General features: G+C 32.3%; 1 protein-coding gene across 7 annotated transcripts in view; it reads right to left on the bottom strand.

Moving 5' to 3' along the window:
- The window catches only part of RapGAP1 (Rap GTPase activating protein 1), a 191,822-nt gene that overhangs the window by 23,962 nt on the left and 145,149 nt on the right, over positions 1–22,711 (bottom strand). For 6 of the 7 annotated variants that reach the window (XM_035352856.2, XM_035352855.2, XM_035352861.2 and 3 more), the window contains 6 exons: positions 19,401–19,451; positions 12,209–12,397; positions 5,550–5,653; positions 3,241–3,322; positions 3,082–3,135; positions 905–988 (listed from right to left, as the gene is read on the bottom strand). In XM_035352856.2, the coding sequence (XP_035208747.1) occupies positions 905–988; positions 3,082–3,135; positions 3,241–3,322; positions 5,550–5,653; positions 12,209–12,397; positions 19,401–19,451 (564 nt within the window). Of the gene's footprint in view, positions 1–904; positions 989–3,081; positions 3,136–3,240; positions 3,323–5,549; positions 5,654–12,208; positions 12,398–19,400; positions 19,452–19,840; positions 20,096–22,711 lie in introns of those variants that run through there. The other variant, XM_035352863.2, reaches the window with a different exon arrangement.

Genomic DNA, 22,711 nt, shown 5'->3' with positions numbered 1-22,711 from the left:
ATTTGTGAAAAAAGTGTGGATTAAGTGGTAATAAATGAAGACAGAAGTTTTCTATTACATCGAGAAGGCCCCAATCACCAGTTAACAAACAGAGACAACAAAATCTGTAGTATGGTTTGATCAAATTCAAAAAATATTACTATTGATAGTAAAGAAAGTGACAGAGAAGTTGTTGGGAATGAAAAATATTTCATTCATAATTTAGTGGGTATTCTTGACACAGCAATTATAGGACATGAGGAATGAAACTTCGAATAAGAAATTATGTCTATAAAATTAAAGAGTATAAAATTAGTACAGAAAATGGAACAACTTACGTTGAAAGCCATGTTTAATAAAGCAAACAAATAAAAACTGAGGTTCAGCCCCTTTTTAAATTTTGATTTTAAGGTCATATACCCTTCATTATTAAATAAACGACCATTTCATATTTTTAATTTTATAATACATATATCTCATCTTACTAAATTTAAACAGATGATTTAAAATGTAACTATCTAAATGTAACCATTCCTTAACACTGGATAAGATACTGTGCAGTGAAATCTTGGTCTTCAAGGTTCGCAGATTTGACCTTTTGTGAATTTTTCCCCAGATATTTATCAAAGATATAATGTATCACCTGCTCCTACCCATTGCATTACCAGAATTTCAATAGTAATTACATCTGCTGTGGATATGTTACTGTTGTACATTAGCACAAACTAATTTTAAGGTAGAAATATGTCAAAAATCAAACTGCTTGCTTTAAATTAGTTTGTTTCTTTATTTTACCAAATATGAAAGTGCTTTTTTAATTACAAAAATTTATTTTATTACTGTAACATATCTACAGAAATATTATGCATAGAAATAACAATGCTGAAGTTTTAAAATTGAATTAAGAAATATAATTTTTACTTACTTGACCAAACTTTTGATAAATTATACCAAATTTAAAAGTATTGACTAGGACATGTTCATCATATGCCATAAGCATTTCAGAAGCCTTGAAGAGAGAGGAAAAAAAAATCAAATTAACAAAAGTTTCTTATCAGAAAGTTGAATTACATCTTTTTATACATATATATATATAACAATACTTGATATTAATGTAAATACAAATCTACCACTTTTTGTTTAATTTTCTATGTCTTAGATTAATGCCACTAAAACATTATTTTTAAATATGAAAATAAATACAAATAATTGAGAATGCATAAATGAAAATTATCATTAACTGATTGATTTAATCGCCTAATAAATTTTTAATTCCATTAAATTAAAACTGCTTCCAATGTTATAAAACAAAAGCAGAAATGGCCCTATAAAAGGTCATTTTTATGAGTCGTTCAGACATACATATTTTTAATGTCACACAACATGTTCAAAAAATAGTCATCACCTTTATTAATGGATCTCTGCTTCTGTGAGATAATATGGAAGCATTTGCGGTGTCGTACTCTGCATGTTGTGTAGAATCCTTAGTTTCAAAATCTCCTAACAAAATTCGACTGTTTGAGTATTAGTATCATCTGCAGGAATGACAAAGTTGTTTTGATGGTTTACAGTTCAATGATCACAAAAGGGAACAGAATGCATACTAATCAGTACCAAATACATTTCCAATAAAAAAAGAGCTACTCAACATTTGAGATATTTTATTTTTCTCTGACTCTACATATCTTCAGCAACTTTTGCACATATTTTCTGTTGTTGAAATATTTGTTCCAATGCAAGATCAGTTTTCCAGACTCATGTCATAAAAATTTGCCACCTGAGAGGATAACTACTTATGAATTATTGTTTTCACTTCTTTATGAGTTTGGAAATGCTTGCTAGAGAAGAATCTTTTAAGACGTGCAAAAATGTAGTCTATCAACAATAGGTCTGGGTTATAATGGGAGATGATCCAACTGCTATTAGCCAAAAGAACTAACAACAGCTAAGCAGCATTACAGGATCTTAGCTTGTTGTGAAACAATGTAACTCTAGAGATGGTAAGCAGCAGCATTTTTTCTGGACTTGAGACAAAGTTTCCTGAAAGTATGGCAATGTGCTGCAGTCTTTTTGTTGCTCCTCGCAGCATGAAGTTCTACTGGCAAAACAAAACATCTCTCATAGAATACAGTATGCATAACTTTGAGAGCTGAGGTTGTCTAATTGAATTTCATTCTCATTGCAAACAATTTGCCTCATCATTTTACTAATTTCTGTTTAGATTTAGGGAGCACATGAGCCCCCATGTCTTGTTCCCTATAACAATGTACCTCAACAATCAATAAGCTTTCTCACAGTACTAGATTGAAAATATCAACGTGCTGGCTAATCTCTTTGTGTTCCTCGGTAAGCATTCTTGAATCTCACTCAGCAGAACATTCTGTACACCAAGTTTTAAGATATAAATTTTAAAAGAGCTGGCACTAAAACTCAAGGGAAATTCACTGACTGCATAGAAACGGACAAGCATCTGTTTTCTTAAATCAAGGTGTCGAATAATGCACAGGGTCATTGGCTTTTATAAACAAACAGTCCAAGCAAAGGTGCTTCATATATATTCATCTAAAACATCCTTAAACAACTTTCTTCACTAATGAATATTGCCATCATTCAGGGATTTTTAGATCAAATATTTTAAGATCTAATGAGTTGTTGCTGGTGCTGGTATTACATGTATTAAAGAAACAAACAGCTGACTTTATTTAACAGGTGTAAAGTATATGTCATGAAATCGCCAACTTGCAGTATACAAAATGACATCTGTTTGGGAGCAAAGGATGCTAAAAATACTGTACAAATGCAAAATTATGAATATGAGTACTTTAAAAAGTAATATCAAACTGTGCTTATTTAAAAAATATCCTATGTATAAAACTATCAGTTACTGATAATAAAAAAAAAGGAAGCAAAAAACTTTTAATTTTATTACTATTTCAAATGCATCTTTTACAGAAGGATGTATAATACATTTGCTTAAGAATACCTGCATGTTTAAAATAAGTATGTTTGACTTTTGTAATATTTAATAAAGCATATATTGAAAAATATAATAAAATTCAAACAATAAAAAATTTTAAAACATTTAAACAATAAAAAACTTACTCGAGGAAATATGACAGGGGTGAATTTTTCTGTTGTAATATCTTCACACATAATCTATGAAAAAAATGAAGAATATTTCTTATAAACTCATACAAATCTTAAAAAATTCATATCATTCTTCAGCTTTAAGTCAACATAAAATCTGAATTACATTTTTACCTTTGATATTTGTACTGGACTTAAGAAATTTGTAGGAGTGTGACCAATGTGAAATACATCATGCAAAAGTCCATCTTTGGTTCTGAAATTAAAAGGAAATGCAACTATTCATTTTTGAGTTTTACAGATAAAATGTCAAGGTGAAAATTAAAAAAAATATGACAAGAATACAAAATAAGAAGCATATAAGACAAGACATATAAGACACTTCACATATAAGACAAGAGAGCAAAACAATGCTTTAACCCTGATGGTAAATTCAGTTATCTTTCGAACAGAACAACTGTACGCAATCTTGATAAATGATGACAACAAAAAGAAATCCATCTCCACTGAGTATAAGTAGTTGAAATACAAGCACAAAATATTTTAAATATGACTGTTGCATTTTGGCATTTTTAGATTTTCTTTTGATAAATTTACAGCCCAGTTGCTATGATGCTCAGTGGAAACTATTCCTATACCTGAAACATACAAGTTCAAATCCAGAGTAAAATGTAAATATTTTTCATTATCCACAGCAGTTCAGAGAAAATGCAACATTAAGAAAAGTAATAAGGGAGATCTGAAATTTTGCACATAGGTCAGTTATTATCAGTGATACAAATGATTAAAAATTCAGTGTTGAAATACAAGTTGAAGGACATAGAATGACTAAAATACAAAATTTAATCACTGTTCTGATAAAATCACCAGTTATTGCAATGAGAGTATATCAGCATGCCTCAATATGCAATGGAGAGCAAACAAACATCAAGTCTACTAAAATTGTTAGTCACAGATTCCTACACTAGAATTTGTAACTTGGAATCCAATTTTATGACTTTCATTTATCTCATACAGCTAATCAGCAGAATTAACACTTAAACGACTGCTTAGTCATCAGGATCGGAAGGGCAATCAGAATGAAGATACTGGAATTGTGAATGGGAACAAATCATCATATCTAACGAGTTTAAATAAAATCTGGGAATTCACAGAGGCCAGACTGTTTCTCAACACCACACAAAATGCCATCTGAGAGGTGGAACTGATGTGCATCGTACAGGTTCTACCATCAGGGTTAAAGCATGGGAGTGCTATCATTTCATTCACCCTCCCCTTGTCTACAAACTGAACTATGAATAGCCTGTGCTATATCTGTCAGCTATTGAACCAGAAGTCTTAACACTGCTACAACACCATCTTGGAACCACATTCCAACAGGAAAATGCTATTTCCCATGTTATATGCATTGTCCAACATTTCTTATGTGACCATAAATGTCAATTCTTCCATGGACTGCATGGTCACCTGAAGCCCTCTAAAAATTTGGTAGCTAAGAAGAAAGGCATAAGTTATTGAAATACTATTACCAAAGAGGCATTCTCAATTCTAAACTGGAATGGAGCTGGATAATTATCAGTCCAAAATTTACAAAAAAAGAAGCTTAATATTTATTTGTTTACTTTATTAAATATTTCTTTCAAAGCGGGCATGCATAAAGCATACATTACGCATAGCCGAAATTAGAAAATTGCAACCAGAAAACTATTTGATTTGTATTCATGATATTTATAACGACAAGGAATTTGATTTAAATCATATCAAAGACGGAGTACATCGAGATGAAATACTACATATTATAAGCCGAATAAAATAAAAACATCTGCCCTGAAGATAACGGTAGTGCTGACAGATCAACTTCCAGTTCATTAAGCGCTGCGACGTCCCCCCCCCCCGCAGAGCAGCATGAAATTGATAAACAGATTCTGGAACAGAACAGTTAGATAAACAAAGGATATGCCTTTATCCCTTTTTTGTAGCAATTCCACTTCTTGTTTGATGGACATCGAAACATACTTTCGTTTTGTAGATCCTTTGGGAGCTCCAGCATCAGAAATTCTATTTGACATAATCGAAAGTTCAAGCTTACTTTTATAAAATTGCTCTTACAGTCTGCAAAAAATAATAAGACGGATCCAATTCGAAGATTAAGGAACAATGCAATCATCAACATTAACTGAAATAGATAATTAGATAATTTTAGCTTATACCGTTTGTTATACATTAAACGCACACGCAAAAACGTATTCTGCGCTTGCGCAGACGCATATGCACAGTCGTAAAGGTCTTGCACGTACGCGTAAACGCCTACGCGCATGCGTCACCGTGGCGCATGCGCAGAAAGATTTTAGCTTTGAGGTCCGGATTATGGGTGTCCGAATTAACGACTTTTGACTGTATTAAGAATTAATAAAAGCTTTCCTACATGTAGCATAAGCATTTCTATGTAACAGTGTTAGAAGCATAACAAAAACGAATTTTACCTGATAAGGACTCTCAATTGTTCTTGACTAGAGACAACATCTACTTTGAGCGACATGACCAGTGGACCCCAGGTATCATCAAGGGCAATAAAATTAAAATGTTCCTACAAATATCACAGAGAATTTAATATTTCTGTCTTAAAGAAAAAGGCCATAGCATATATGGAAATACTTGAATTTGATTACATTTCAACAAAATAAAGTGATATTGCACTAATTTAAGCAATAATAAAGTAATACTGCAGTAATTTATCATTTGTTGTTTTCTCAAACAGTGATTAACTTCTCAGTCGGTCAACACAGGAAAACCTATGAAGTTACTGGCTAAGATCCGTACCTAAGCAATCTCAGTCACGGGAGTATAAAAATACGAGCCTGGCAGTTCTCTATAACCTGCATGTGTAAGTAGGTAATCCTGACTTCATTAACTCGACTTCAGTATGGGCATCAGGCATCCTTGCGTAGTACTGGGAGGTAGCATTTTGATGACGAGGCAGATCTCCAGGCATGAATTTCCCCTGCCACTGAGATCTCTGGGAACCAGAAGTGGTGACCTCGCACATTCAGGGCATAGCAGTGGCAAAAGAGAAACTTTTAAGTCTGTTGCCTTGGCGTGGGAGGCCCCGGAACAGTAGCATGAATAGTATATCACATTATTTTTTCACAAATATTTGAATACACAATACATCACCAGCTCTTCAAAAACAAACTATGATATTTTCCAATCGTGTAGAAAAATAAGGAAGACAAAACAGCTGCTGTTAGAGACAGCAAATTGACGTAAAAAATTATTCTAATTGAAAATAGATGAATATGAGCTCAGAAACGGTGGTGACATAAAGTGCAGACATGTTAATAAATTAATTACCTCTAAAAGAATTAATGAGACACTATTACCTTTTTATAGGAACTTATTTTTAATTCCATACTCCTTTTAAAAATATTAATTATATCTATTGCTAAAAGAATATTTGTGAAAATAAAAACAGGTTACTTTGCTAAAGTCTATGAGCGTCTATTGACAATACTTTGTTTCTTTGTGTACCAACTACTTTTCTCTTGTGTACTGCCAGTGGTATCCGTACCACCAGTTGAGAATCGCTGAATTAGAATATTCTGTCAGCCACTGATTCTTGTTCACTTCGAAAGCAATTTTTTAGCATACGTTATCAGTATACTTATATTTTAAAATATAATTAATTAAAATTAATTTTATTTTATACTGGTATTAATTAGTTGAGTTAAAAGGGAACATTAATTTTTAATAATTCAAGGCTATTAGAATTTGGATAATCTTATTTAACCCTCTCGCTGCATAATTTTTTTTATCAAAATAGGTTGCATAATTTTTTAATTACATATTTCAAATCTACATATATTTTAGAGTTAATATATACAAAAAGTTTTTGTAAAAGAGTTTTTTTTTTTTTTTTTTTCAGTATAGAATAAACTCATAAAAAAAGTTTGTCGGAAAGTTTAAACTGAAGAATAATCATATAAAAGAAAAATTTTGAAAATTAATCTTGGATAAATTATGATTTATTTTATCAAATGTAATGGTAAACGTATATACTAATGAAATACGCAAAATAGTTATAAAACATTTATTAGAAATAGAGTGTAATATGATAAATTTCGAAACAAGGCTCGAGGCATCTTATCTCACCATCTTTGCACCAAATACACGTTTCTTTGAGGATTTTTTTACCAGCTTCAGTTCTTTTTTTAGAAACAAACAACACAATGTCTACGAGTTTCTTTCTTGATGGAATTGGGGAATATATATATCTAGCAAAATATCGAGCAGTTAATCTCCTGATTGAGAGTTGAACTACAGTCATCTTTGAGCTTTGAAAAGAGCACACAAAATGGTTCAAAATATGTTTGTATATTTCTCAAAAATATAGAAAACTAATGCCATCTGTTAACCCGGATCTGAATAAATAATTAAACATCACAGAAAAGCAGAAATGAAACCATGAACAGGAAAAGAGAGGGTTGCACAGTTAAATAAACGACAAATATGCATCCCCGCGCAAATTTTGCTACTTCTATGTTGTCATGGAAATTGCGAGATACACAGCGAGAGGGTTAATAAATTAAAAATTAAATAAATGTTGATATTTACATAAATGAAAGAGATGAGCCAGTCAATTCTTGCTATATGACTGGATGTATGCTGCTAAGCAGGATCGGCACAAACATCAAGTTATTTTAGGTATTTTGTTTTTCATTTGAGTTAGTGAAGAAAAACCTTTCCTACATAGGTATGTGGAAACAAACTGAATATAATTTATAAAGTACCTCATAGAATTCATTATGTTATATTTCACTGATAATGAGTGACAGAAATTTATCGTATCTTCCACTTGGAATTTTATTTTCAGTCCGGTGTCATTTGAGAGTTCAGTTAACTCTCAAATTCTCTTTTATTCAATGATAGTTTATTATTTTCAGTTTCACAATGGAAAGGATTATGAACTCAAAGGAATGAAAATTTTTATGTTTACCACTTAAAAAATAAGTCTGAAACTGTTATAAATCACTGCATAATTTTTCTCCAATAACAATATCACTTTCTGTTAAAAACGATGATAAGGTTGGAGATGGTGAAATATTTATATAAAATTTTCTGATATGAATTACATGTACATAACCCACAAACCCAGTTTCCTCTTAAGCTCCTTTATTTTATCATAACATAGACCAGGGGTGAGCATTAAGTTGATCGCAATCAAACAGTGGATCACCAAGACATTTTAGGGTGACCGCCCTTACCTAAGACACATATACTAAAAGAAACATATTTATGGAACACAGAAGAAATGAAGGTACATTAAACAAAGATAACTATTATGACAAAATAATAAAATTTCACTCCAAATTTGAGAACTTTTTCAAGAATTTACTAGACTAGAACCAATTGTTACATTCATGTGTTACCCATTTGGCAATGTTAATATGGAAAAATAATTGAAACTATAAATTAAATACTCTCTTTATCTCTTGAGGAAAACTAAGTTTTTCTCCTTCAAAATGACACATTTTTAAAAGCACATAGTTCAGAACCTAAGAATAACTTCTGAAATATAACAAACAAGTTGCATTTCATTTAACACCGTTCTTTGGCTCTATCTACCTGTGTAAATCTGCATTTTCAACGACGAATATATTAAGACAACATTGAGATTATGAGATTGACGCACTGCCTGCTGCACTACCAAGGCTTCAATTAAGACAACATATTGTTCCTGTCTCACAGGCAACCACTTAAAATCCAGTGGAAGATTAGCAATTAGTAATTAGATACCAATAATTCAAGATCGGTGGACAGTATGTAGACTAAGTTTTCTTCTAGCTATAAGAACTACCTTTAGACGAAAATGATTTATTTTTTAATGCATTTTGAATTGTTTGATGATAAGAAATGCATCATTCGAAATTATTATATTTGTGGCTATTATTATTACCTTTGTATCTTGCATTTTGCTTTAAACGCGGTTTTAAAAGAGTAAGTTGCCCGTATCCTGGAAAAGTCTGCCCACCTCTGACATAGACCTTATAGACAGAGATTTAGTTCCTTTAGTTTCGAGAGTACATCTGAAGCTATGCATCATCAGTATGAAATGATATAAAATCTTAATTAATTTTCTTTACAAATAACAGGAATTCCTGTTTTAATTCAAAGAGCCTTGTGAGTAACTTACATTGTAAATAGCAGCAAACTTCAAAACGAAAAAGAAACTGTTTGTGTTCTACCATATCATCACAAACCAAAGAAAATACTCTGTCATTCAGAGACCTTAATAAATTTATTATTTTAATGCTGGCTTCTAACATGGTTTTGAATTTAGATATCATACTATTCGCCATAAGGTTTCCTGGTGAATGGAGCAATGGGTTCGGGTAACATTAGGGTTTAATAACTCTAGCTATAATGTCAATATGCTACCCAGTGTACAGCCCATCCAAACGGATTGGCAATCAATTTCATACTCTTGTACACATTCATTTAGGACCTTAAAAACTTGTTCTCTAGTTGCACGGATTAGAAGAGTCTTAAAAAAAAAGTATCTTCATGAATGTCATTGTTAAACTTAACCTGGCATAATAAGTCAACTGTGGTCATTTGAAACTTCGTTGTCTCAACTATTTGAATTAAATAAAACAGACCTTTTATTCTACTGATTAGATCCAGCTTTTTACCTTGTCATTGAGTCAATGAAATTAATACCCTTAGGTAATTTTTTATTAAATTCTTTTTAAATGCATGTTTTGCTAATTGAAAGTATTAAGGTTCTGCCAATAGAATGAACTGTCCTGATCTTTGCAATGAAAGATGTGCAATGTATGAAACTTTTAAGGCATTTTAGTTATGGATTCTAAACAACTTCTTTATTCAGTTTTTCAACACAGTGTCATAAAAATCTGATAGGTTTACCTTCTACACTTGCAAGTTTCGTCTCTTACGTACCATTTCAGTTTCACGGGTTTCACATACTATTTCATAACTTACAAAATACTCAGGTTCTGGCTCACTCTCATTGCTACACAAAGTAAATACAAATTTTAAATAACTCTTATCGTGTTTATCAAAGTACTTTTTCTTTGAACAGCTACTGGGACCAATAGATGGTTCTTTAATGACACTAGCATCACTGATATTAATATGATAATCAAACACAGACCCTGCACAACACTGCCTAAATAAAGGGTATCATTGCTTTCATTTTAAATATCTGGTTTGATACTTTTTTCACATGCATTATTATTATATTATATTATTACTATATTGCTATTCAAATCAACTGTTTCAGTGGCCAATTTACTAATCAAATTATGTGGCAAAACTGAGTTAGCAAGTCCCAGCTTCATATGACAACCAAACATAACTTCATAAGGTGAACATTTGATTCCTTTGTGATATGCTTTGTTTTTCATTGCTTGAATAAATTTTCATCCTTCTGACCACTTTTCTGTCTTATTTGTTTCCATCCATGTTCTCAACATCATAGTTTGTTCAGTCAACAGAAGCTTGCGATTGATTGTGTCTCGGTTTATTATGAACTATATTTATATCACTCCATATTTCACATAAACTGCTTATGATTTTATTGGAAAATTACATCCCATTGTCGGAATGTAGAATGTTCGGGCTTAAAAAGTTTTAAAAATATCCAGAAGATGATATGTTACTTCACAGCTCTTTTACTGAGTAAACTTCGAACTAGGAAGAATTTTGTTCGATGACCTCACTATACTAAAATGAATTTCATATCATAATCAAGACTGAACTACATATCTATTTGGTTGACTTGGAATTGAGAATTCATCTCACTATGCCCAACTGGTTTGATTACAATCCCCTTTATTACAGTTTTTGTTTTTTCAGACATAGTTCACATAGTCTCAAATACGTGACAATAGATTCTACTGCTACATTCTTGTACTTGCGATTCAGTTCCTTAATCACATGGATTCTTCCACCATGGCTAACTGCGATATGAGCATCATATATGACGTTGAAGAATTCAACTGTAACATAATATGGGATTTCTGTTTTTTCTGCAGATAGTGTTGCTATAAGTTTGTCCTCTACTCCAATATTTAGAATATCACAGCATTACAGTCTTCTGTAATGAAATGTTTGTTTTTCTTTCACACATTTTGCTTCTTATATTTCATTTATTCACAAAGTGTATTTCTTATTTGTTAAACAAAAGATGTTATCGTGCTTATTTTTTAAAAAGTGGTGTGATGGAATTTGAGTGTACAGTCTTATTCAAGGTTGATTTAAATCCTTCATTTTGGACTTTTGCTGGAAGCCGCTGGATAACTCCTCGGTTTTAACACAAAGGCTTGGCAAAAAGCCAATATGGAATCATATTAAAGCATACTTTGGACTTTTAGCAAGTCACTTTGGTAAAAGCTAGGTTACCTGTAAACACTTTGAGCTTTTACAGTAACATATATATTTATATATATAAAGAATAGTTATCATTGAAGTATATAATAATTGAAGTATATAATAACAATTAATAAAGAGATGAGACGAATTGGCTGTTAGACTGTAACATGATAATAAATCAAAAAGTAGAGGTCAGAACGAAAATTAAATAATAATTCTGTTCCAAAAATTTGAAGGTCTAACTTTCTCTCTCTAGGTAAAGATTACCAAATTGAATAAACACAAATTAAGGAAACATTCGAAAATGGAATTGTTAAAAGAAAATCAAAAATTAATTTTTATTTTTAAATTGTTAATTTTCTTTTAACGATTCCAATTTTTAATCGATATAAATATAATATACACATTATTATTATAACCACTATATATTAATGTATTTATTATGTCTATCACACAATATACTTTAATTTTATCTAAGGATATCAAGATATTTAATAGGGCATGCATCTAATTTTATACAATAGCGGCAATATAATCAAATTGTAGACTAAAATTAAAGCAGCTGTAATTTTAAAAAAGAGGGCAGTCAATATTTATTTATTTATTACTTTTTTTTGGAACTAAAACTAATACATATATTTTTCAGTTTCTCACTTCATTGTAATACATCAAAAAATCACTTTCAACAGAAAAGAGATCAATACAATAAATAACAGAAGAAAATGTGCAACAGAAAATTAAATATAAATACCTTTCCATAAAAAAACTTTCTGTACAATTGAGCAGTTTCATCTCTCTCTATTTTAGTAGAAAATTCATGTTTTGGTATAATAGGATTTCCTTGACTGTCTAAAGGACAATTATGATGAACACCATCAATCCAATACCCACCACCAGGAGGTAACACAATTAGAGGGTATGGACCAGATTTTTTCAACATCTGTAAATACACATTTAAAAAAGCATAATCACCATTTACTTTCAATGCTATTGATATAATTTGCACCATTTAGTAACATTTAAACATATTTAGAAAAAGACCATTCTGCTTCTAATATATACAGGCAGGATGTGCTGCTAAAGAAGCTACATTTTCACACCACACTGCTAGACACAAACTCAGTTTCAAATAATGAGACTGCACATTTAAACTGGTTAAAAAGTTAAAACATTAATTACATAACAGTAATAATGGTTAGCTAAAACACCACATAAAATGAAACTTGTTCCAATTGTTGCAAGATATTTCAGTCTGAAGAAAGGAATTTAAATTAAACTTTTTAAATTTGGATGAGGTATTAAGTAAAACTGGTCAAATTTTGACTATGTATCTTTTTGCAGTCTATATTAAAAAAAAAAGAAGTTTGTTATACTACTGATAACACTAACGGTAATTTTGGTGGTGGGAAGAGAAAAGGGAGTGAAAATGTCTTCAGAAGAGTTCAAAGTGTTTTAGACGGACTTACTTTAGGAACTGGTTGTTCAGCCCAAATTGTATGAAATTCTCTACAAAAAACATGTGAATCTTTTTACATAGAAGTTATTTGAAAATCTAAAAAGGGAATTGTTTTTGAAACTTTTATATGGTACTTCACAGTTGTTTAATAATGTAATTCTGAAATCAGAAGCTTAATTCTATCACAGCAACAGAAGCATTTCAGATATATTATGAATTAATTCATCAAGTTCAGGAAAAAAAACCCCACAAATTTACACTATCTTCTGTCAAAGAATTGCTATGCATTCTAAAAGAAAATAGTGATGTTCATGAACAAACATTCTTCTCAAGCATAGACAATTTTTATAATTTTAGTGCCCAATACTTAGAGTTGTGGAAAACCAATTTTGATAAAATTAGTAAGTTTCAGTGGATAAATTTATGAACTGAAATTGCGTGGTCTGATTTAGAACACAGGACACAAGTTGTTTATAAAATTATAAAATTCCATAAATACTGATGATCTATTTGATGAGCATACATTGTTGAGCCAGGTAATTTAAAACCACAGTTTGGTTCTGAAAAGTACCAGACACTATTGAAGAGAAATGGAAAGCAACTTTTAAGGTGGTTCAAAAGATTAGATATTACATATTGCAATATTTCTAAAATAGTTGAACCAGTGATATTTCTGGTGAGGATATCTGCTTCAGTTGAGAGACATTCCCCCTCCCCAATTATAGGGAATACCCAATTATGCCCGCAGAAAGGGATCGACTTTCAATATCTATTGTTAAACATCTGCTAAATGTTAAAATTAATTCAGAATTTCTCATGAATTTCCTGATATAATTAAAATAAACAAATCACTTCTGAAAAGTTAAACTTAATAAAGTCTGATGTTTCAGTAAACTGTTAAGACTTCTAAGCAATTTCAAAAATACATCATCAATAGGACCTAAAAAAATATGGTAAGCCTAAATATCTGGTTGTAATGAAAAATTTCCACCAAAAAAAAAGTTCTTAATTAGGAAAAAAACATAAAATCAGTACCTTTAGTGCGGGTAGTAATCAGCACCTAAATCTATCATTTCCTGCTAACATTTTAGTCGTTTTCAAAGCCTTTGGCCTAGAAACTTGATGGCCACTAGTCCAAAAAACAGATCAACCCCACTTCAGACGTTCTGTGCAAAATTGAAGATATCACCAGCAAGATGTAGCTGCAGGTGTGAAAAAAGGGAGAAGTCCAAAAGAGCGATGTCGGAGCTAGATGGTGGGTGTGGCAAAAGATCCCATTTGAGTCCATACAGAGTCCAGGCGGTGAAAGCAGACACATGTGGTTTTCCACTACCATGATGGAACATTACCTTTTTGTGCTAGAACTCAGTTTGATGTTTTTCCTTGATAGCAGCATCACCACGGATTAGCATCTTGTAGTACACCTTACTGTCAAGGGCATTTTCTTTTTCCAGATACTCTTAGTGGATAATTAGCATGGCAATTCCCCCAAACACACAAAGCATGATCTTTTATTTGCTCAAATTGGAATTCACAACACTACCAACAGCTCATAGGGCATATATCAAACCCCCTTTTTTGGCCTGTGTTGTTAAAGTAAATCCACTTTTCATCACAAGTAACGATCCGGTCCAGTACTTGATCCTTACATTGATATTCGAGCAGATTAGTGCAGGCCCAAACACATCTGTTCTTATCTGCTTGAGTCAGCTCATGCTGCACCAGCGACTGAACTTGTATGCCAAATGTACGTGACGCACAGTGCTACTAATGGACATGGCACTAATGTCTAACACCTTAGCTAGTTCTTCAGTGGTTGCATACTATTCTTTTACCACAAGTTCTTGGAAGCAAGCCTCATCAACATTAGTAGGCCAGCAAGACTGCTCTGCTTCTTGAACATCATAGTCCTTGTTTTTGACTTTTGATTCAAACCTTCAGTGTCATATGATACAACATTAGTACCTAAAGTTGCACATGATTTGGTGAAATTCTATAGCTGACTTTTTGCAACAAAACTGGAAGTAAATGATGGTTCTAATTTGGCAGCGTGATAGTTCCATTTCAAACACCTTGTACTTAATGATACTTTTTTTACAAATTTCATAACACGGTGTTCTAAAGTAAGTTTCTTTCTTTCAAATGCTAAAAATCATTTGACAAAATATGATTAAACACGGCAAAGCAAAATGTTTGTGCAGATGATATTTGAATTGGCGGGACTCTTTCGTTAAAACCCGATATATATATATAGTGATTAAACCAAATGATAATACTACAACTAATGTCAAAGTGCATAAGCATTCATATTTGCTACTGAAAATTACAAATGTTTCACTGAAAATTAGAATACCATAGAATCCTATTTGTTTAATTAATTCAATCAACATTTTTCTGAGTTTGGTGAAGATTTTACATAAAGCCTGTAAAACTTACTTTTATGACAGTGAAATTCACATTTCCACTTATTTATTTTTACTCAACTAATTACGAGGGCCATCCAGGAAGTAGATTACGTTTCCGTCTGTGTCCGCTAGGGGCGGGGCTAGCGCGGCCATCTTGGGGTCAGAGCGTTGCGCAGCTCAGTCTGCATCTAGCCGTGCTAGTGAGAGGTTCGTGCTGTGCTCCGTTCAGATACTGTGACGGTTTGAAATGTCTGCGTTAATTGAAAATCCCGCGAGCTGCGAGGTGCGCTCAGTAATAAGGTTTCTGACTGCAAAAAACTGTAAACCGATAGAAATCTATCGGCAGCTTCGTGAAGTGTATGGGGACAACATTATCACTGAAGGTGGAGTGCGTCAGTGGGTCATAAGATTTCAAAATGGCCGAACCAATGTTCACGACGAAGATCGAAGTGGGAGACCCAGCATAGTGACCGCCGAACTTCTCGAAAAAGTCGATGCTAAAGTCCGTGAAAATCGAAATTTCACAATAACGGAACTTTCTTTGAGTTTTCCACAAATTTCACGAAGTTTGTTGCACGAAATCATCAGCGAAAAGCTTGGTTACCACAAGTTTTGTGCAAGATGGATTCCAAAAATCTTGACAGAGGACCACAAAAATCAGCGAATGGCTGCAGCGTTGAACTTTTTGGACGCTTACCATAAGGATGGTGACTCTTTACTCGATCGCATCGTTACTGGTGACGAAACATGGGTGAAACATGTGAACTGTGAAACGAAATTGCAATCAATGCAGTGGGGGCACACAAGTTCTCCCCAAAAACCCAAGAAATGCATGCAAACAATGTCGGCAAGGAAGATGATGGCGACTGTTTTTTGGGACAGAAAAGGTATAAAAACACGATGCATGATATTTAACTCTGTTCTAACAAATTTCTTTATACGTTATGTCAGATAAGTATAGTACTTTCTGATTATTCACATCTTCAGTTTTAACAAGCTATGAGTTACTATGTTTTGGGCCCATTTTCAAGCATATATATTTTAGAAATTTCAAACATATGGCAAACTTACATGTGGATATATATGCCTTAATAAGCAACTTACATGTGGATATGTATGGATAAACATAATTTCATTGAATATTAATCACTAGCTGTAAAATTATAAATATTGGCTACATAGAATTTTTCTCTTATGAGCATTTTTTTTAATGCAAAGTGCTAATTTTTTTAATTATTTATGTACAGAACAGTACCTATTAGTCTGAGAGATACCGAAGAAAACAGAATTGCCAATGAGTCGCCAACTTTTCGTGAAGCACAGCAAAACTAACATCATAATCTCTCTTAACAGGCAAATATTTACAAGCGTCATTTTCTTTAAAACTGATTTCATACATTTATATCAGTTTGAAAACCAAATTATGATCACTAACAAAAGATCTTTAAAGTTGCTGCAGTAGATTATAAACTCATCACAAATTTCTCTGTTTAATGAAACAAGAGATCTGGAATTGTTTGACTTCATAATTTTTCGAGTTATAAAATATTAAAATCTTGTTATACATTACTAATAGCAACTAGAACAAAACTGCAAGCCTTTAATTAGCTATGCATGCATATTATACATTATTAGAAAGTAATATATGTCAATAAAAGATTAATTTTAGACTAAAGATAAAATCTTTCTTAAATACATTTAAGTTCTCAATTATCGAACATATATTAATGGAGCTTAAATTAACAGTGATTTATAAGGTATACATGAATGTGTTTAAATAGTGGGTATCTTACTTGAAAGGAACCCCAAAAATTTTTATTTAAAATGGTAAGAGGGGCAATGAAATGAAATTTGAATATGACATAATACTAGAGCTGGATTTAGACTTGATAAGGCCCTAAGCTATTTGAAATATTGGTCCTTTATAAGTGCAGATATTATATGTCAGTGGCAAAATGATTTTTTTTTTTTTTTTTTTTTTTTTTTTTGAGCTCCCAAGAAGGTGGGGGCCCTAAGCTTTCGCTTGTGTAGCTTATACGTAAATCCTGCACTGCATAATGCTATGTGTCAGAAATGAAAAAAGTAAATGACAAGAAATGACTTTGTGCAACTTCTAAACAATGATCAACATGACACTGCAAGTTTGTGAACATGGTTACCAGAACCTCAAGTATCACTGCCTGGATTTCATGGCAGATGTTTTGTCATAACTCATCAAGGATGGCATGCCTGTTCTTGTACACCTTTCCCTTAAAGTTACTTCAAAGGAAAAAGTACAGTGGAGTCAAATCTGAGCACCGTGGAAGCTGTAATCCTTTCATAATAGCTCTATCTAAGGAAAATTATTAACCTTAGCCATACTCATTTAAAAAGTGTGCCGTGTTGCAGTATCTTGTTATTATCAGTTGAATGCCACCTCCTGATCATCTAATTGCTTTGTAAGTTCTTGAAATACTTTCGTGTAAACTTTACTTTTCACAGTGCCACCTGACGGGATTTTGGTTAGTGACTGACTACCGTATCATATGGCCCGGGTTTGAATCCAGAAGGCATGGATATTGTAAACGTATAAAGTCTTTGCAGCATGCATGGGGGCACTCTAAATATATCCCAAGCCAAAAATCCTCTCATGTGGCTTGGTGGCAGCGGAAGAGAGGTAGAAGAACACTTGTCATGGTAGAATGGGAAAAAATAGGATTATGTGCTGTTTTAATAATGTACAGAATATGCCTACCATTTGTGAATGAAGGCATTCCTCAAATATTTGATGCATGTTTCCTCTACACAATAAACATGTGCTCTGAGAGTTTACATAGGCAGATAGGTGAAACCATGCTTCACTACTGAACCATGTGTACTCCAATATATATCAACCACTGGTTTAGTTTCAGCAGTTCATTGCAGTTTCAGCAATGAACTACTGAAACTGGTGGTTTACAGTAAGATATTGACTACAATAAATGTTATGCACTTATTGTTGTCAGTTTCTTACTGTAAACCAGTAGGGAAGTAAGTTGGCTTTTTCTGCAGTTCTTTGACATGAGCTTTGTGACAATCCACTTTCCTGTGACAAATGTCGAAGAAGAGACTTTTCCTAATACTCAGTTTCTTGCATCATCGTCTTTTCCTTCTGACAGCAGCAGGTGTTTCCTGACGTAATGATCCAACACTGTTCCGCTGATCTCCAGCTTCCTCATTAAATTTTATATGCAGTGTTTAGATGGTTTTTATGGGCCACTAAACTGTTCCTAAAACATTCACTGACATGTCTTACTAATCCTATGTTATTTCACAAGAAACATACACTTGTCAACAGAATAGTGATACGCTGTCAGTAACTTATTCTACTTCCGCTTTACTGGAACACAGGCACCAGAAACAATGATTCATGGAAACTGCCTTTTGACACATATCTTCATTGTTTACAGAATGCAGTGTTGCCACATCAACTTTATCATGTAATGGATTATCTTCTATCCAAATTTAATCACTTTTGTTAAAATTTTTACACAATAACAACATAATTTTAGACATTCCTTTCAAGTAGGATACTTAATTTATGTATACATAGATATAGATGGAAATATAAATCCACAGGCAGCACAAAAAACTCAAAAATTTTCCATTGCTTAAGAATCAAAATTATAGCCTAACAAAATGTAAATTTTTAAAATTATAAATCCAGATATGATGTAACATTTGATAAGCAAAGATAAGTTCCACAAGATGGCAAAATTTTAATACCAAATATTTTGGCATTTATTATAGTAAGTTTTATCATAAGTAAATTAAGTAGTCATCTAACAGGTAATAAAATTTTTCCAATGCCCCTCCTAAAAAAAAAAAAGGAGAGGAGGAAAAAAAATCAAATATTGTAAATCATAAATTATCACAAACAATACACAATATTAATTTTCTTCTTTAAAAAACTTTTTAATTATTTATAAATTTGTGTTAAGTTAAATGCACTGAACTTTACAACTGTTCATTAAAAATTTCAAGTAGTAAATCAATTTATAGAATTTTAATTTATAAGTGAGTTTCAATTTAAAAAAGGAATAATATCAGCTTTCACCACATACCTCCTCTAAAAAGTCATTTTCTTTCTTCATTTTTTGTTGTGCACCAGGGCTCTATTAAATAGCATATATGTTTAAATATTAGAACTTCTTCATAAAATAATAATATCATAGATTAAATACCCAAAATTAATAACGTTAAACTTAAGTTTATGCTAAAAACAATAAATTTTAAGAAGTGAGGAAAATGATATAACATCAACGCTACAATTCCATAAAATTAAGATATCATTAAATATTCAGAGCCTAAAAATGGAAAAATTAATGCATAAAAATAATGCCTCAGTGAAAAGTAATATATCATACACTACACATCTTCATGCCCTGTTATCATTACATATCTGCAGTGAATTTATAAAATCACTTTTATTGATCAAGTTTTTGGCAGTGTGTAAACAATGCCACCTTGCAAGTAGCTTATAAATTATCTCAAGCATATTTACCATCAGATAAAGTGCCCAGGTAAGAACACAGGAAGGGGAAACAATTGAGGGTCACGCTTATCCAATCAAGGGTTATTTTTTTTGACAGGAAGTAACAATCACTTATTAGCATTCAACCACTAATTTGTTACATGACAGGATATAAGGACCATGACAGTGTGAAATAATGCCGTAAAGCACATACACACACAAACACACACATGAGACGTTGAAGGAGGGGCGCACGCACAGCCAAACTAGTCTATGAATTTCCAAGGCCACAGGTGCAAGCCGATGGAGAGAGGGGGTAGGCAGAGGAGCCACGTAACACACCTGCAGTGAAGCATGAATTCAATTGGCCCATTTTGACTGGATCTGTAGCGGTATACTCAGGCTCTCGATCTCTGACACACATTCAGCTCATTTGCCCCATTTTTAAAAGGATGAAGGGAAATGTTTTCCTCTTCCAGAATCTCTACGATCCCATCCAAAGGATTTTTCATATTCATGTGAGTTAATTCAAATACCTAAAGCCTAAGTACAGATTTATACAGCAATCGTAGCTGTGGCTATGCAGAAGTTCTGAAAACTTAAGTGTCCTCAAGCTCCAGTATTTCTTAAATTTTGATTAAAATTGCTATTAAAGCCGAAGGTTACCGGAACCCAAAGTGTACTTAACATACGAATTTCTTCATTACGAAATTGAACCGCAGTCTCAGAAAAATACTCTGCATTCATCTAACATATTTTTCTGCAATTACTGAGACTGAGATCGACAGAAGCTCCTTGAAGTATGCCCTACTTGTCTAAGAAATAATGAATTCACAGGAACATACGAATTTCTTCATTACGAAATTGAACCGCAGTCTCAGAAAAATACTCTGCATTCATCTAACATATTTTTCTGCAATTACTGAGACTGAGATCGACAGAAGCTCCTTGAAGTATGCCCTACTTGTCTAAGAAATAATGAATTCACAGGAAAACAGCAATTTAGGGAACGAAAAGAACTCAGAGCTACCTGTTGGAATGCTATCCCTTAAGAAGAGAAATATAAATGTGTGGGTTAATTTGTGAGTTTCTCATTCAGTCAAGATGCCTTTATATGGACTAGTAAACTGTTTTAACTAAATTTTCATTGTCAGACATTGGAATTAGGCAATTACGTTTATTGAACAATCACTGATGAAAGTTTTCTGCGAAGAGGGGGCTAGGATAGAAATTGATCGGAATTTTGTTCTAGCTCCCGTACTTACAAAAGGGGGGGGGGGAAATCACGAATAGATTGTGATTTACACGAAAAACTTTTGGCTGGGAACGCAAATATTTTTTATGAACTATTTGAACAAATGATAAATAGTTGACTTCTTTGTGCTCTGAAAAGTAATACTCATAATTCCCGCACTTGAAGATGAATTTCCCTCTAGCCCGCGTGTAATCTGCGCTCTGCTTGCAAGCGCGTGCTCTGGGATGTCTTCGGATCTTCGATGTGCTTTTTTGTTGCTATTATTTCTCTGAAGAAATCAAATATTTTTGATGAACTACTTGAATAACTCATGTATAGTTGACCGTTAAAGTACGCATTCGTTTATATACGGAATCTTTTTAACTAATATGTTGGAAAATCTTTTCAATACTTATTAACAATATTTTTATCAATAAATATATAAATAAATAAAGCAGACAAATTACAATCTGCATTAAAAAATCAAAATATCAGCATGTATGCATTAAATGTAGGTATAGATATTATTCTATATTATTATTCATAACCATAAAATAAAAACAAATCACATGCATAGAGTAAATTTTACAAAGATGCATACAAACGTTTAAAAGGTTCACCTGGAGTTATTGGCAAACGAAACATGGAAATAAATACAAATGTAAGGGTTAAATCATTAAAATGATTTTTAAATGATTATGATAGGATCTAATAGTTCTGTATTACCATTAAAGCTTCTGGCCAATAGCAGACTACAGTTCAAAAATAAGCACAGCAACTCTTACTGCCGCGTAATTCAAGGGTTTCACAGCTTTGAAATGAAATGCTGCTCAGATTATATACTTACATTTCGTTGTTTTTATTACCCTAACTCAATCTCACTAATTTGTCCCTTTCATCTTGTTTCATCATTTTATTTTCATGATATTATTATTAATTATTTCTATTCCATTTAGTGATCATTTTTCTATCATCAATTTAAACTAATCTGTAGCTTATTTATGATTTATTTCTGTATCTCTAATCAAGAATTATATATACGCTCCCCATTTCTGACAGGACCTTCATTCGGCTCCGACACATTTATAGCCTTACCTATGCGCCTTTCACTTTTTTTATAAAATTTTTTGCTGAACACTGTTTATAATGCAGCAGAATATTTTTGCTGCTCGAAAAAGGAGCATGTCGATAAAATTATTATGCTGTTGCCAGTCCTTGGAATGTACCGAATTTTTCTAAGAAGCCATCAATATAAAGTTAAATTTTGCTTAAACTTATATTGTTTATATTCATACATTTCTCAAAGATGCAATTCGTTCAGAGCAAATCCCTTCTCTTCTGCTCATTATTCATAAGAACTTCAGTTCAGTTCTAGAAAACGAATCGATAACCGAATAAAATCTCTATTGACAGTTTTAAATCTTAATTGACTAAAGTTTTAAATGTTTAGAACAGTGTTTGACTGTTCTGAACATTTAAAACTTTAGTTTATAATTATTAAGTGACAGAGTTCTGGCTAAATGCCAGTGCTTTTTATGAAATTATGCAAAGCAGAATGCCAAAGAAAATACGAAATTCATAAATCCGCTAGAAGCATTAATTAAAAATTATACATATTTGCAAAGATATTTCGCGCTTAAACAAATTAGTAAATCCCGAAATCACGG

The sequence above is a fragment of the Stegodyphus dumicola genome, chromosome 5 (genome assembly GCF_044657685.1).
Source record: "Stegodyphus dumicola isolate Sdum_Otavi_A_Nest chromosome 5, ASM4465768v1".
NCBI classification, from domain to species: Eukaryota; Metazoa; Arthropoda; class Arachnida; order Araneae; family Eresidae; genus Stegodyphus; species Stegodyphus dumicola.
This window is presented reverse-complemented; position numbering and strand designations above follow the sequence as displayed.